This window comes from Aulonocara stuartgranti (genome assembly GCF_965226115.1).
Source record: "Aulonocara stuartgranti genome assembly, chromosome: 8".
Classification (NCBI taxonomy): Eukaryota; Metazoa; Chordata; class Actinopteri; order Cichliformes; family Cichlidae; genus Aulonocara; species Aulonocara stuartgranti.
This window is the reverse complement of record NC_138959.1, coordinates 9,361,159-9,378,016: the sequence shown is the minus strand read 5'-3', so window position 1 is coordinate 9,378,016 and position 16,858 is coordinate 9,361,159. Positions and strand designations below refer to the sequence as shown.

At 43.5% G+C, this 16,858-nt stretch overlaps 1 protein-coding gene across 1 annotated transcript in view; it reads right to left on the bottom strand.

Annotated features, from left to right (window-relative positions):
• Window positions 1–16,858, bottom strand: part of LOC309712281 (neurotrypsin-like) — a 36,035-nt gene continuing 19,177 nt past the window's right edge. The window contains exons 4-14 of the mRNA XM_082542962.1: window positions 16,494–16,632; window positions 16,226–16,404; window positions 15,924–16,071; window positions 10,370–10,548; window positions 9,912–10,053; window positions 9,533–9,753; window positions 8,161–8,302; window positions 7,787–8,065; window positions 5,711–5,833; window positions 5,330–5,598; window positions 1–3,540 (exon numbers count right to left, since the gene is read on the bottom strand). Coding sequence (XP_082399088.1) covers window positions 3,005–3,540; window positions 5,330–5,598; window positions 5,711–5,833; window positions 7,787–8,065; window positions 8,161–8,302; window positions 9,533–9,753; window positions 9,912–10,053; window positions 10,370–10,548; window positions 15,924–16,071; window positions 16,226–16,404; window positions 16,494–16,632 — 2,357 coding nt within the window. The 3' untranslated portion in view covers window positions 1–3,004. The remainder of the gene's footprint in view (window positions 3,541–5,329; window positions 5,599–5,710; window positions 5,834–7,786; window positions 8,066–8,160; window positions 8,303–9,532; window positions 9,754–9,911; window positions 10,054–10,369; window positions 10,549–15,923; window positions 16,072–16,225; window positions 16,405–16,493; window positions 16,633–16,858) is intronic.

The window sequence follows — 16,858 nt, the reverse complement described above, 5'->3', positions numbered from 1 at the left end:
GTACACATTTTTAATACTCAACCATGATTCAGCACATTACACTGAGGAGCAGCTGATGGGTTTAACACAGGTAAAGCAAGAGTACATCTGAAACCCTTTAGCCTGTCTGCGCCCTCATCGCCCAGCCAGAGACATACAGTATTTACATGAACCAACAGGATCTGCATGGTCAAACATCAAGTCTGTGGTAGCAGGGCTTGAGTTTATGTACAGGATTATAACAACAGGCTTGGAGAAATGTTGGAGTTGAAGGTTACAGGATGCTTCACGACACAATGGTTCACAGTATATTAAGCACAAGTCCATACACTTACAGCATAAACAGTATAAAAAGAACCACCAGGGTACCTGACGGACCCTGTTAAAATAGAGCAATGTCGCCATCTTCTGGTCAGATCACACATCTGCTCAGAGAACAACAGATCAGACAACGTTTAACTTCACCAGCTCGGCTATCTAATCCAGTCAAGAATGAATGCAGAACACATACTATCTAAATGCAGAAGTAGCAGCTAGCTATCTGTCTATCTGAGGACCTGTCTATTTATCTATCTAGAGCCAGTACAAAAAGATATTTATGACTCAACAGTCAGCTTCCAATGGCTTTAAAAGGAGAGTCCTGTACAATTTTAAAGGACCATACCAATGTTTTTGCACATTTTAGCTCTTTAACCAGTACACTTAATGCAACCGTTGACTTATTTCCAAACAAGGTTGTTGTTATTCAGCCACCGTTTCCTTTGTTTCCCTGCTCAGACATCAGAAATCAATGATCAGACGCCTGCAGCTGTTTGTTCTATGCTGTTATCATAGGATGAGCGGCCTGGTTTACCCCTAGACTACTCTGAGAAAATATCTACAGATAAGACATTTAGTGTGAGGGATTTTGATTTAGTATTGCACAAAAATCACATTAATTAATAACACATTAATCACACTAGCAGGGATTCTTCTTTTTAACCACAGCCAAAAGAAAATCATTGGCATTATTATAAAATTCTATTTTAACCATTTTTTTTTTAATTTATTTCATTTAACCAAGAATAATATGCATTTTGTTGTTATTAAAGGTTCTGGCATAATAGAAAAAATCATACATTTCTGTCATATAATGTAACACACAATGATTAAATTTCTCATATGTATTTCAATTTTTTTTATTTCCTTTTGGTTGTATTGGGTTAGTCTAAGTTTGTGTGATATTTGCTGCTTACTGCAAATATCAATGATCAAGACAAAGCACATAATAATCCCTTACTTTGCATGACTTTATCACTACATCAGTTTGTTAAGGTAGAGGTCTGTCCATAAATATTTGGACAATAAGATTATTTTTTTTTAAATTTTGCCTCTGCACACCATCGCAGTGGATTTTCAATCACGCAATCAATATGTGGTTAAAGTGCAGAGTCTCAGCTTTAATTCAAGGGGTTTTACTAAAGTATTCCATTAACTGTTTGGGAATTACAGCCATTTTAAAACATATTAACTGGCATTATTTTCAATATAGCAGTTGTTTTTAATTCTTGGATCAAAACCCCGCCTGAAGTCTAAAACCTATGGACAACACCAAATGCTCGGCTTCCTCCCTTGCAAAGCTCTGACAGAACTTGATGAGTTGTTTCTCTCCTTCTTCATACATTTGTCTTCCCATCATTCTGCCACAAGTTAATCTTGGTTTCATCTGTCCCTCTGTTTTCTGGCAAAGCCTAATCTGGCCTTGTTGTTCTTGAGTGTAATCAGAATGTCCCAGATTGCTGATTTGGCCATTCCTAAAGTTTTTGCTATCTCTCTGATGGGTTTATTTTGGTTCTTCAGCCCAATGATGGTCACCTTCACTTTCATTGCTTTGTGCCTTAAATGTTTCAAATGCAGGGTCAACACTTAAAATCAACTTTGCATCTTTTATCTGTTTAATTTATTATAGAAGAATTAGGGAACTGCCCTATCTGGTCATGAGACTGTCAGTCAATCGTACAACAACTTTGTATTAATAATTCCCAAACAGTTGATGCAATAGACTTTTTTACTATAATGATCAGACAGTCCCCTGTAAGTACAATGTTGGCAACAGTGGGAAGGAAGAACTCAATTTTACGAGGAAGAGACCTCCGGGTCAACCAGGATCAGGGAGAGACCGTGATTGGTTGAGAGTTGACGTGAAAGGAAGGAAGATAAAAGAGATTACAAAGAGATTGGCTCAGTAAGGCATTAATAAGCGCTTTAAAAGGGGCAAATAAGGTTAATCTATACAAATAAGAAACAAGCTAAAGGAGAACGTGTGTAACGCAAAGTGACCTCATTTGTAATAAATGCACTAAAACTTGCTAAATCAGTGGTATGGTCCTGAGTTGAGTAGCTTAGTCATGGGTCCAAATGAACAACTGCACTTTCACCAGTAAAGGTATAAGACAACAGCCTGAAGAGAGAAGCCCTGTTTGAAAAAGAAAGCCACATCTGGATTTTTATAAAAACCTAATGTGGGACGAGCCTCACCTTCTGCGAGGAGTTTGGAGTTTATCTACATTAATCATCTCAAAGGGACATCAGTGATGGTCAGTCAGCCTTTGTACTTGATGTGTTGCTCTTTTTCTTAAGCTCACACAATGTAAATAGGTGAAATTAGCATAGATTCTTGTGTGACCGTCTCAAAATTTTCCCCCCGGAATATTTTACGCGAGCAGTAGATTCCTTAAAGTACATGCAATTGGGATTTTTTTTTTTTTTCAGTAAAAGGGCCTGATCGGCGTGCTGATAAATCTGTCGACCTGTTTCGGTCTAAACGGGCTGAAACTCACACGTCGAGCACCGCAAATGACCCGTACAGCTCAGGAAAGCCTGCCCACAGCACACACCCGCGATTCACGAAGACGGAGTTCAGATTTGACAGACGGCCATTTGCACTGACTGAAGATTGGGAGCATCTTTCTTTTCTTTTCCTCATCCTTTAACCCTCCTCAGGCGGTCACATGGCACAGGTGGTAAGCCAACGGCACGGCCTCAATCAGACCAGAATTTGTGTGTTTGCGTCCTCCGCCCGGCGTGTGTGTGTGTTTTTGGTGTGTGAATGATGAGAGTGTGTGTGTTTAATCTCATTGATTTCATTTGATGGCTGCTGATCGTGTGCGTGTTTGCCGTGCGTGTGGAAGGACACATCTTTGCCCTCGCTGTGCATGTGTGTTATGTCATTGTGTGGCAGATCTCCTTGTATATGTGCGTTTGGCGCCTCCGGGCGTGCTTGCACATTGATGACCTCGTCGATCCAGCTCCTGAAGCGGCTGACTCGCGTGTAGAGCGCAGGTGAGGAGGGATCAGCGCAGCCGTAACCCCCGGCGACAACGCCAGTGAGGATCCATCGACCTGTCTCCGCCTGACACACTAACCCGCCTCCAGAGTTGCCCTGGCAACTGTCGTCATGGAGGAGGCTGGTGTCTGGAGGACTGCCAGCACACAGGGTGCCGTGACTGGAGAAACTGTTGCCATAGCGCTTCTTACATTGCCATGATGATATCAGAGGGACCCAGGAAGCAAGAACAGAGTCTAGAAGAAGAGAAAGAAGACAACAGGATTACAAATACTAAAGCAAACAGCTGATTGAGGCGATGCTACAGGTATAAACATGTTTCTATGCTCATTTTGGGCCGTGGTATATAACATGTTAGGCCAAAGGACTCATTAGTGCTGTGTTTAAGCACATGAGAGAGTACCAACAGAGCACTCTCACATCTGCAATCAATAACTTAGAAACTGATTTTAGAAACAGAATATAAAGTCATCTTTCTGCCCGACTGGTCTCATGTTTATCCATGTCCAACCATCTTTCAGGGGTGTGTCTAGAAGAATCGCATAGAGTGGCACCAACCCTTCCTGAACCCCCACCCCACCATAGCCACTGGAGTAGAGTACCATTAATCTTATAGTCCCCATCTGCTTTAACTACGGTTGGATAAAGGTGTTGTTGCCATTCATTGTATGAACTACTGATCATTATAGTAAGAATCTGACGAGCTGTTTAAACAAAGTCTTGAAAATTGATGTTGTTCTGTGATCAGTACCTTAATTTTTCAGTTATTCAAGATTATTGTTACATTTTCCTCTTTGAATGTTATCATAACAATGAAAGCCTTCAGTTCAAAATGTCGCAACAAAATGAAACAATAATTTTGAATATGGCTTTATCCAACATTTATATTTCTGCTTTGAAAAAAGTCTGCAAATTAGAGCATTTTTAGAAAGATTACAGCAGCTCTGTGAAGCCGTGATTATGCGGGGGGGGGGGGGGGGGGGGGGGGGGGCAGGCTTAGATTACCTTGTTAGTATTCTAATGTAAGCCCTAACGTTTGCTAATTAGCACCCGACAGTACAGAAGCAGCTGATGGAAATGCCATTGTTGTACACGTATTTGAACAAAGACGATGAAATGTGATGGGATCTCCAGAGTTATTAAAATTCATCTTGTGGGAGGGCTTAGATGTGCGTGTGTCATGTTTTCTGTTTCTTCGTTGCCTTTTGTGTTACGTAGCCTGATGATTGATGTGCATTTTGCTAATTTTTTTGTCAGTATGAATTAGCTCTACTGCATGTGATAACTGAGACAATTCTTTTTCATTTTCAAGCAGCTGCTGTAACTGGCTTCACCAGACAAAAGATAGAAATGAACCTTTAGAGTCATGTCTCATTTACAGTTATTTTCCTATTGGTCAATTAGCACTTTCACTGTTAATTAAACAAAATCAAATCACAGGGAATGAAATGAAATGCAGTTTCCTGTTAATCCATGTACCACTGAGGGCTAGTTTCATCAAACAGTGCACATATTAACCACACGGTGGCGCCAGAGGAAAAGTTAGGAACTCATCGATGTCATTGTGATTTGTTTGCAGTGGAAAAGGAAAACCTGTATTAAATTCCATAGTAATTTCATAGCAATCCGGCCTCATGTTGTTGGGATCCTGCTCCTGACACTAGTCCAGCTCATCTGCTCTCTCATTTATATTCTGTCCTCTATGAAATACTGATGTGAAGATTTGCTGATTTTCACTGTTCTATATGTGTTTGTTGAATGTTAGACTGTCATTAAAGATGTTACTGCAGATGTAACTGAACAGATTTTCAGAATGAAAGTGTTTCTGATTTGTAGCCCAGCACCTTCTATAAAACTTACTGGTCAAAGTAAACCTCAAAAATTCCACAATTCCAGGTTATTCTTGTACTTCTGCAAATTTGTGCACCTGTGTTGAAACACACTACTCACAAACTGGTGATCTCCTCCACCCAGATGTTTCATCTAAAACATATTTTCAGACTTTATCTTTATATAACTGCCTACCTGGACCCGTCCAGCCAGCTGTAACCGTGACCACACAAGAAGATGGAGTACTTCCCCCTGAGTCTGTGTCAGTGGCAGGAAGGCATGCTGCATTGGTGTTGGGATCAAAGGTCAGACAGTGATTCTTTGAGCTAGGTAGCTTAAGCAAAGCCAGATCGTGTCCACCGCTCTGACCCTTAAACTTCCTGTGAACCACCACCTGCTCCGGTGTGAGGCGCCGCTCGGACCCCCCAACTATCACCACGTACCGGGACGGATCGCCGCCAAACCTTCAGGAGAGAGACAGAAGCAACTTAAGGGTGATTTACACTTGTATATTACTGCGCTGAGTGGTTCCACTGCAATGTAGAAACTGATTTATTAATATTGCTTTGGATTTACCTGGTGACACAGTATGCAGACGTCAGGGCCCAGCAGGGGCTGATCAGAGTGCCACTGCAGAGAGGACTGCTGTCTTCTTCCTGAGACCGAAGCCACACAGACACCTGCCATGGCCACGTGGTCCTGAGCAAGAAGAACGAACAGATCAAAACTACTTCCTGCTTCTCTTTTTGATCTTGTTGCCATTTCAAATTAACTTTTGTTCAACATATAAATGTCAGTCAAACCAAAATAACCACAAAATATGTGATGTTTTCCAACTCGGAAGCAAAAGTTGTGCAAGATTCACCAGCTAGCCAAACGTTTCATATGTCTGCTCTGGGAGCAGCAGGTCAGCAGGTCCAAGTCAGACACACCACAGAAAAGAGGAGCCGGGGTGGAGGTGGGTTGCAAAGCAGCTTGCAGGCAGGCAAAAGCAATTTAAATAGTGTGTCTTATATGAAATTTACTAACTGGATGTGTAGAAAGAGATCAACTCAGCCATCAGCTTTTTTCTACTTTTTATAAATTGCATACAAATTATTATAAACTAAGAATCTTATAAAACCCGTTTTTAATAGTATTAATCCTGTAAGTCCTGCATGTGCTGTATATGTTATTTCTGTGAAAGCCACAGGTTTGCTCCCATTCCCCATGGGATGGACGTAGAGACCTAAAATTCATTCCAGATACACAATATAACCATCCCTCCCAAACAGTGGTCACAAATCAGTCCAAATGTGTGGTAGTGGGCACATCTGCTATATTGAGATAATCCATCCCACCTCACAGGTGTGCCACATCAGGATGCTGATCTGACATCATGAGTAGTGCACAGGTGTACCTCAGACTGCCCACAACAAAAGGCCACCCTGGAATGTACAGTTTTTTGCGCTATTGGGGGTCTGGGGACCCAGAACCGGTCAGTATCTGGTGTGACCACCATTTGCCTCATGCAGTGCAACACATCGTCGCATGGAGTCTATCAGATTGTCAATTGTGGCCTGTGGAATGTTGGTCCACTCCACTTCAATGGCTGTGCGAGGTTGTTGGATATTCGTGGGAACTGGTACACGCTGTCGTATACGCCGGTCAAGCACATCCCGAACATGCTCAATGGGTGACATGTCCGGTGAGTATGCTGGCCATGCAAGAACTGGGACATTCTCAGCTGCCATCTGCCCTGAACAATGTGAACCATGATTCATCCGCGAAGCGCACACCTCTCCAACGTGCCAGACGCCATCGAATGTGAGCATTTGCCCACACAAGTCTGTTACGGCGACGAGCTGGAGTCAGGTCAAGACCCCGATGAGGACGACGGGCATGCAGTTGAGCGTCCCTGAGACGGTTTCTGACAGTTTGTGCAGAAATTGTTTGGTTGTGCAAACCAATTGTTCCAGCAGCTGTCTGGGTGGCTGGTCTCAGACGATCTTGGAGGTGAACCTGCTGGATGTGGAGGTCCTGGGCTGGTGTGGTTACACGAGGTCTGCGGTTGTGAGGCCGGTTGGATGTGCTGCCATATTCTCTGAAACGCCTGTGGAGACGGCTTATGGTTGAGAAATGAACATTCAATGCACGGGCGACACATCTGGTTGACATTCCTGCTGTCAGCATGCCAGTTGCACGCTCCCTCATTGCTTGTGGCATCTGTGGCATTTTGCTGTGAGACAAAACTGCACATTCCAGGGTGGCCTTTTGTTGTGGGCAGTCTGAGGTACACCTGTGCACTACTCATGATGTCAGATCAGCACCCTGATGTGGCACACCTGTGAGGTGGGATGGATTATCTCAATATAGCAGATGTGCCCACTACCACACATTTGGACTGATTTGTGACCACTGTTTGGGAGGGATGGTTATATTGTGTATCTGGAATGAATTTTAGGTCTCTACGTCCATCCCATGGGGAATGGGAGCAGTAACAAAGGTGTTGCGTTTATATTTTTGTTGAGTGTATATACATATATTTGTCTATCCAGTTAAGCCACCAATGAGAATATTTTTGAGAATATTTTAGAGAAAATGGTCTGAGAAGTGAAGCAAAACAGGTTTAAATTTTCATTAATTCTGTTTTACCTGATTTTTTCCCCCTACCTGAGTATGTTTTCCTCTCCCTGATTCCTCCTCTTGCCATCTTCCTCGGCCATCTTCCTCAGCCCACAGCTCGGCTCTTCAGGCTTAATCTGTGCCGTTGATTCTCGTGGCGTGATGTCACACCGTACCCCTGCATCCTCCCTTCGTCTGCAGCCCTGGATGCTCTGGCCCAGAGAGGGACACTCGCCTAGGAACTCCTCTTTCCCTGTGCACCTCACCTGGTCCAGGTGGACGGGTCCTTTCCCCTGACCAAACCCTCCAGCTGCAACTGCTCGACCGCTGGGGATGACACACATTCAAGAAGATGTGACTTTATGGTATGTTTTTGTTTTCACTAAAACTGTCATCTCTCATTCACCCTCACAAACATTAACCTGTGTCCAAGCTGTCTGCACACCACGGCTGCGTTCAGATCGTTCCAGCCTGAGTCGCAAATACTTCCCCAGTCACCATGGAGATACACTTCGACTCGACCTTCCTTCCTGCTGCTGCCACCCACAAGACGCACCAGGGGACCTAACCAAAAAAAAAAAAAAGAAAAACAACGCTCATTCATATTCATGCCTGCGCATCTATAGAGACGGTAGCTGTATGTCCGCTGACGGTGTTAAATGTCATCCAGTGTCTCTTTATCCGGCCGCTGTTCTCATTCTAATGGACTGTGTGTCGACAGGAGAAGCAGGACCTCTGGAGAACAGAGCCAGTAACATCGCTTTATTTTCACAGCTGTCAGCATGTGACATGTAAACCATTTGGACAGAAAAACACCAGTTTAAACAAGGAAGGCAGGCAGCATGCGAGCAGCGGCCTGCAGCAACATCTTGCCCTTTTGTGGCAAAATAAATTTCAGCACCACCAAATCTCTGCAGTGTGGTGCAATGATACTCCTGGTTTAACTGGTTTATTTCTTCCACTATATGAAAAAGAAAATAAACTCTTTAAAATTGTGATTATGTTCTGAGACAGGAAATATATCTTTGTAAATTTAATTCAAGTTATTATTTTTAAAACCTGATCTTTATTTTTGTCCATACAAACACTGGGCATGAGTGGCTTAAAGGGTGAGGAGGAGAGCTCTGGAGGTTTGCCAGTTTGGGGAAATAAATCTAAGTGGTGAGTGCTGCTGCTGTAATGTCCTTCGGCAAGGCGGTAGCCTCAAGTTGTTCACAACAAAGGCTGTATATAAATGATGACTTACAGTTGGTTTAAACTTCTGCGTTCAATCTGCGTCGTATGTGTGCAATAACTCCCCTGAAACAGCTGTGACTACTCCGATTGGCCTGTTCAGTACCGCAGATTCCTCCTATGCATTTCTGACTATGTTTTCTTTGCAGCTTTTTTAGCGTTTATCAGTTATTATTGAGAGAATAACAGCCATCGCCTCAATATAAGGTCTCACAGATGTCAGAATCTGTCAATTCCTGGTGGGACACTGCCGAAACTATCAGGAAGGATGTGATGGAATCATAAAAAGTGGAAAACCTTGAGTGACAAACATGTTTGCCTCAAAAGATGCTCATAACACAAAGCAGGGATCCAGCAGCGAAAATTTTCCCAGGAATGTATTTGTCTACTTGACTCCCTTTCACTTAAAAGCATTATGTGACACTACCAGAATATATTGGAGGTGTGTAAAGGGCGGATCCTGAGGAAAATTATCCCAAAAGTTAAAAATGTTTCAGAATTTAAAAAACAAATCGGCTGATTCATCCTAAACTACTGCATGAAATCATCCCCATCACTCACCTGTGGAAGGTGCAATGACCGGCACCTCATTAGTCTCCTCGTCGGACCTTCCTCTGCAGCGAACACCGACGTCCTCGCTGTGGGAGCAGTCGGTCCGTCCCCAGATCCCATGTTGGCAATCCAGCAGCGAGGTTTCAGATCCCTCGCACTGGACATCGTCCAGGAGGATCAGGCCCACGCCCTCGCCAAACGTCCCATCAGATACGACCTCAGCGTGACCCCTGGAGATGAGAAGAGTTTATCATCTACTTATAAAGTGATCAAAATGCAAACAGCAGTCTTCTTAGTTGTAACTATGGCAAACTTGGGGTGCAAAGAGTGCAGCTGCAATTTTCACTGAAAAAAGCTGCATGCAAAAAGACTAAAACTGTGTTCATACCTGTAACCCAGCTGCCTGCAGACCACCTCTGCATGCTGCTGGGTCCAGTGGTCGTCACACACCGTCCCCCAGTCACCGTTATGAAACACTTCGACTCGGCCCTCCCAGGGACTGTCTCCTCCAACCAGACGCACCACACCGTCTGAAACATTTTGTGGTTATAAGCAAAAATCAGATCCTCTTTTCTCAAAGGGAAGATTCTGTTTTATAGATGCTACATCTGAAATTAATATTAAAATCTGTATTTTTGGAGTTTGGTCACATGTATTGATATGTTACTGCTCGGCTCACATAAATCCTGTTCCTACTTGTCACAAACAGGATGTTGCTGCTCTATGCAGTAATGATTTATTGATGTTCGGAGCCCAGCGGCTATAAATAGCAGCTTTAAGCTCATCAGTGTGTACAATTGCTATGTGTGACTGTGTATATGTATGTGTGTGTTTGGGTGCATGTACCTGTATAAGGGCTGCAGGAGACCCCAGCATCCTCCATGTGGTCACAGTTGTGCTGCTCCCAGTTGCCATGAGGACACTGATCCAGGAACAGCTCGTTTCCTGTGCATTTCATCGCATCCAGCAGGATGGGACCTGAACCCTGACCGAAGTGAGCCCAGGACCAGGCTTTCGCCACACCACTACAACACAAACACACACACACAGGTTTTTCCAGAAGGTTACTTAAGATAAGATAAGTATATTGTCTAAAGGAGCAGAGAGGGTAGTAGAGGGACCTGAGAATAAATAGGCCATTAATAAATAGTTAAAAACCAATTACCTCAACACCTCAGTTTATTTATCAGGTTAACTGACAGAGTCAAACATCTAAAGTGATGGCAGTTTTACTTAAACAAAGGGATCAGATAAAATGCTGTCAGGCAGCCAAACAGTGAATAGTACAAAACTGTCGTCCCACAACATTTGTGTTGGGGTGAATTGTTAAATGTTGTCATTGTTGTGCTTAAATTTGTAAACCTTGTCTTAAACTGCATGTTTAGATATTCTTCTGTTCTCCTCCCCCACATGCAGGATGGTAGATAAGGGTATAGTGTTTAACTGCAGGCACATTCCATCTAAAGCTTCTGGTTCCTTATCTGGTAAGGGATGGTTACTCCCGGCCATTTAGGGGCTCGCCTGTGCTTGTATATGGCGAACCATTAAAGGGGTTAAGCCATATACAGGTGAGGGGAGATGACCTTTGGATAACTAGGAAATGTGGTTGAACAGTTGTAAGCATATATTGTGTGGCAGGAAGTCACATCTGCAGAGACACATACACATGCACTCACGTGCTTGCACATGCATGCACACACACACAGTGCCTTAGGTTTTACGATACACCACAGGGGTTTTACGGTGAGAGGTTGTGTAACGGAGTAAAAGCTGTGAGGGGAGACTGGAGCTTTGGAGTTGGCTACAGGTGTGCTTGTGTTAGCTCTGAGCGCAGTCTCCCCTTGGAAGTAAAACGTACGAGTGGATCTTGTGTTCTGTTCGCAGTCTCTCGTGGTCTGATTCCAGCAGGGTTGCATGTTTAGACCCAACAATTTGGCATTGATAAAGCTACACAGTGTCGCACAAAACGATCAGCTTTCCCAGGAGGACGATTCATTGACACAAAATCTGTCAGTCTGCTGGATATAACTCTGAAAAACACGACTACGACAAAAAAATACTCTAAAGATACTCTTTGAATAAATAAAATCATCCAAAATAATAAACTGCTTTTTTTTTGTGATGTCTTCTTAATCCCAGCTTGCTATAAAAAGCCCTTTTGTGCTTCTGCTTGTGCTAAAAGTGATGTTTAACCTAAAAATAGCATGCAGCAGGTTTGTTAAAAAGAAAAGTAAAACATATCAAACTACAGGGTGGGCCATTTATATGGATACACCGTAATAAAATGGGAATGGTTGGTGATATTAAAGTCCTAAAGAAGAGGGTTGCATTGACAATCCAACACAATGGGCAGCACATTGAACACATGTTATAAGTGGTCAGAAACTTGTAAATAACTCATGAAAGAATAAAGTTACGTTGAAACCAAGCACACCATTGTTTTTCTTGTGACATTACCAATAAGTTTGATGTGTCACATGGCCCTCTTCCTATTGAGAAAACAAAAGTTGTATCCAAGATGGCCGACTTCTAAATGGCCACCATGGTCACCACCCATCTTGAGGAGTTTGCCCCCTCACATATACTAATGTGCCACAAACAGGACTTTAATATCACCAACCATTCCCATTTTATTACGGTGTATCCATATAAATGGCCCACCCTGTACAAAATGTTGCAGGAAAACCATCAACTAATTATTTGTTATTTATAAATATGAAAAAATAGGAGGAATCAGAGTACGGGAAGCAGGGAAGGGCTGGAAATTATCTAGAAATGATTTTATACAGTGAAATTTATTCAGTACAGCTTCTTAAATTTTAAAAGGCGCACAGATTCTGAACTCTTTGCCATCAAATCTTAAAAATTTTAATTAACAGGCAAAATTATGGCTTGTGTGGTCATTGTTGCTGTTTTCTGTTTGATCTGATATTTGCATTGATATGTTGTGTCTTTAAAAAGCCCAACCAGGGACACGGTCTGCAAGGTAGCTGTGGCTAAACGTTTTATATGCACTGTATAGTTGCATTCTGTTTAAATGCACTCGTGTTAACATGTGTTGTTTAAATTTTACAAATAAACATTGTATAAATAAAATACAAATACGGATGGTAAATGTATACTGAACATTTGCAATTACAGCCTCTCAGATATAATTTTTAAAAGAATTCTTATTTTCTTTCATATGAATCATCAATTCATTTGTGAATTATTTATTAGTGTAATAATTTACTTTTTTAATCAGTTAAAAAAAGTAAAACCTTGTGTTTTTCATTCATTACTTACATTTAATGTTTTTACTTCTCCATTTTCCTCATTATATTTAAAAACTTGCACTTCCAATTAAAGTACTAAATGCAGAACTCTTACTTGTAATTGATTATTGTCACAGATTTGAGTTTTTCTTCCTCTGCTGTTTGTTCACAGGGAGGAGTAGTGTTAGCTAGTGCCAGCATGCAAAGTGTCTACATGTTTGACACGTATTCTCTATCTATTGCAGAGCGAAACAAAAAATAACGAATACAATCCATGTGGGGAAAAACAAATCGAGTTTGCTTCGTTTTGTTTTGCGTGTCAAAACACATCAGCGCACAGCTGTACACAGCTGTGTGGGAACCTGTGCATCAGTGTCAGGACATCTATTATTCACACGCACAAACACAGATGGTGAGGTGTCCCCCGGTGTTTCGGGAGATGAAATGCAACCTCGTGTTAAACATGGAGGAAGATCTTCACTTTCTTCTCCGTAGGGTTTACATTCTGTGTGTGAGGAAGTATTTTCAAGATGAGACAAACTGTAATCTGCTCTGCTGGAGAATCCTGAACATCTCCAGCTTACTCAACGGCATCTGATAAATAATTCAGTTTTAAATCTTTTTTGGGGCAGCACGGTGGCACGGTGGTTAGCACTGTTGCCGCACAGCAAGAAGGTCCTGAGTTCAATTCCACCATCAGGCCGGGGTCTTTCTGTGTGGAGTTTGCATGTTCTCCCCGTGTTTGCGTGGATTCCCTCCGGGTACTCCGGCTTCCTCCCACCGTCCAAAGACATGCAGCTTGTGGGGATAGGTTAATTGGATAATCCAAATTGTCACTAGGTGTGAATGTGTGAGTGCGAATGGTTGTCTGTCCCTGTGTGTTGGCCCTGCGACAGACTGGCGACCTGTCCAGGGTGTACCCTGCCTCTCACCCTATGACAGCTGGGATAGGCTCCAGCGCCCCCCGCGACCCTGAAAAGGATAAGCGGAAGCGAATGGATGGATGGAGGGATCATTTCTGGGATTTTAAAGATACTGGCATCTTCTGTTTGTAAAGTGATTAGTGAAATTTCCAGAGCTGAATGTTCCCTATATTTGTGTCATCCACAATGCCCCATCAATTCAGTCAGTTTCAGTTGCCACACTGCAAACCTGTAAATCTTGTGTAATTGTGGTGCCATTAGTCTTTCCACTGAGAGTGGGACAAATAAACACCTGCACAACCAAAAGGTGCAGTCAAAAAGTTATGCAACTCCACACATAAAAACCTGGACCGGATTTACATTGGGCTGCTATCCCCCTAAAGGTCGTCTCCTTGAGCAGCCCTGCAACAACCTGCACACTTGGGATATGTGCTGGATCTCCTCCACTGAGTCAAAAAGGCGACACTTTAAGGACAAAGTCACAGGGAGCCAAATCGGGCATCTAGGGCAGGTGGTGTGATACATTTGCTTTGGCTAATAAAAATCCTGCATTTCCAATGTGCCGTTTGCTCTTTCTCCATCAGATGCATCAAAGAGTTACAGTAATGTAAATGCAGTCAGAGACCCTGGGGGAGTTCAATACACAGCACACAACCTCATATTTATATACCATGTTCAAAAAATTAAGGGAACACACAAACATCACAGTATACACAACGTTAATTAAACTTCAGGGATATCAATCTTTCCAATTTGGAACCATAAACCACTGTGAATCCATTTCATCTGCTTTAGTGCAAATAAAATTGACAACAGGTGCACTTGAGAGGCAGCAACAACTGTCCCAAAAAGGGAATGTGTCATGGTCCGTGGGAACAGGTAGTGTTCGTGTTGACTCAGTGGCTACGCCCTCGGGTTGGGTCGACAGCATCGCACCTGTATTCCATCTAATTACCAATTACCGGAGAACTATTTCACCCAGCGCGGATGGCTGCTCCACGCCAGTCCGTTAGTCACTCTTAGTGGTCACCGTCTGGCAATTGAAGACATCTCCTGCATGTTTTGCGTGCAAGAGAACTCCCTCAGTCTCCGTCTCTCCCTCCTTGGATTCTCTCCCACGGACACCCTCCCATCCAAGCCCCACGGTCTGACTCTGATTGTAAGCCACAGCATTCTAATTCTGGTTTAGTTTTGACTCTCTCCCTTCCTGCACACAAGTAATTGTTCCCCTTTCTGTTGCAGCTTCCCAGGGAATTTCAGGTCCTCGGCTTGAGTTTTATTCTCGTTCCCTTGGTTGTTCCTGATCATTTATGTTAGAGAAATAAATCTGTACATAGTTCCTGTGAATTTTGTATTGAGTCTGCTTTTTGATCCCCACTCTGTGTGTATGAACCTTGGTTCGTGACAGAATGGTTTTGCAGGTGGTGGCCACAGAATACTACACTCTGAGTGTTGCACAGATGCTCCAGTTCCTTCAGGCTGGCGTATCCATACGTCCCATCACAGGAAGGTTTGCTGTGTCTCCGGGCTGTTACAAGAGGAGAGCTGGGCAAGGCTATAGAAGGACAAGCCAGCAGCTGAACCGTTATCTACTTCTTTGTTTGAGTACGATTGTACAATCAGGAGGCTCACTGTCAGACCGACACAGGGACCTGCAGCGGGCTACTCAAGTTCATTCTTCTAATCTAACTGTCGCAAACAGACTTTGAGGGATGCATGAGCACTCATCATCTTTAGGCAGTGCCAGTGGCACCCGGTTCTCTTTACCAATGAGACCAGGTTCATGCTGAGAACATGTGACAGACATAAAAGACTCTGCAGGTACCGCAGTACATATGCTGCCTGCTACTTTAGGAGTACACTTATCCCCTAAAAACTGTTTGGCCTCTTATTCGTGAGCAGAGATCGAGCCGGTGACGATCCTTGACATGAAAGTTGGGTCAACTTGCCAGGTGGTGAGAACAGGACATACAGGGAGTGATCTAGAAATAGCAGCAGTTCTGGACCTGGTCCAGAGGTGCACAAGGAGAAGACCTTATAGGGGATAGAAAGCCAATTTAAAACAGGCATAGTGTTTGCTTTCTTCATCTGTACATTTGTGGCTCTCCTACTACAGTAGGTGTCTCTGTGGCCTGAGGCTCACAACGTAACCTTTAAACTAGGACAAAGATCAAAATGTTTCCATACATCTCTTATCTAGTTGTGGTGGAGGTGTGAACGTACCCAAAACCGAGCTGTCTGCACACCACCTCTGCGTCCCTGTCGTCCCACTGGTCATCGCAGATAGAGCCCCACCTTCCTGCATGAAACACCTCCACACGACCTTCAAAGTCTTCCTCACCTCCAACCAGTCGCAGAGGAGGGCCACTGCCTGAGAGGAGTTTAAAAGATGGCATGAGATCCAGCAGCATCCACCTTGAATGCTCTCACACACATTTTATTGGTACCGAATCGCTCTGTGCCTCTTATGTATGGGCCGAAACATGCAGGTGCGTTTGCCACGACATTGTGGAAGTCACACTGACCTTCTGGTGGTGCGCACACCACTGCTGCTTCGTTTCCATGGCTACAGTCACCAGTGACGAACATCCTGCTCCGGCACTTACTCAGGGTGTTCTCATCACCCCGGCAACCTAGACGTTCGTAGTGAAATAGGCCAGAGCCCGAGCCGAACTGAGAGTGCTGCAATGCTGTGCCGATATCGCTGAAAATAGAAACGTCACTGGTGAGAATGAACTTTTTACATCAGTCACACGTCACTGTAACTCGTAGCAGATGTTTCATCCGACCTACCCCAGACCCAGCTGTCTGCAGATCACACTGGCATCCCGGTCTGTCCAGTGAGAGTCGCACACTGCTCCCCACTGGCCGTTCAGGTAAACCTCAACTCGCCCGCTGCCAGAGATCGAGCTGCCAACCAGACGTGTAGCACCTAAAATCACAAACACGCAAATTTTAATGATCAGAAAACTCAAAAATTCACAATGGCAACACAAGTAGATAATAAACATAATTTTGACATAATAACCCAAATAAGTTCAGTACAAACTCGTCTTCACAGGCATCACACATACTGTGAGGCTAACCGCTCATCAAGGTGTTTGTTATTCAGTTATTAGATTGTGATCGTATCTCTGGCAGAGCTCCACTGTTTGATT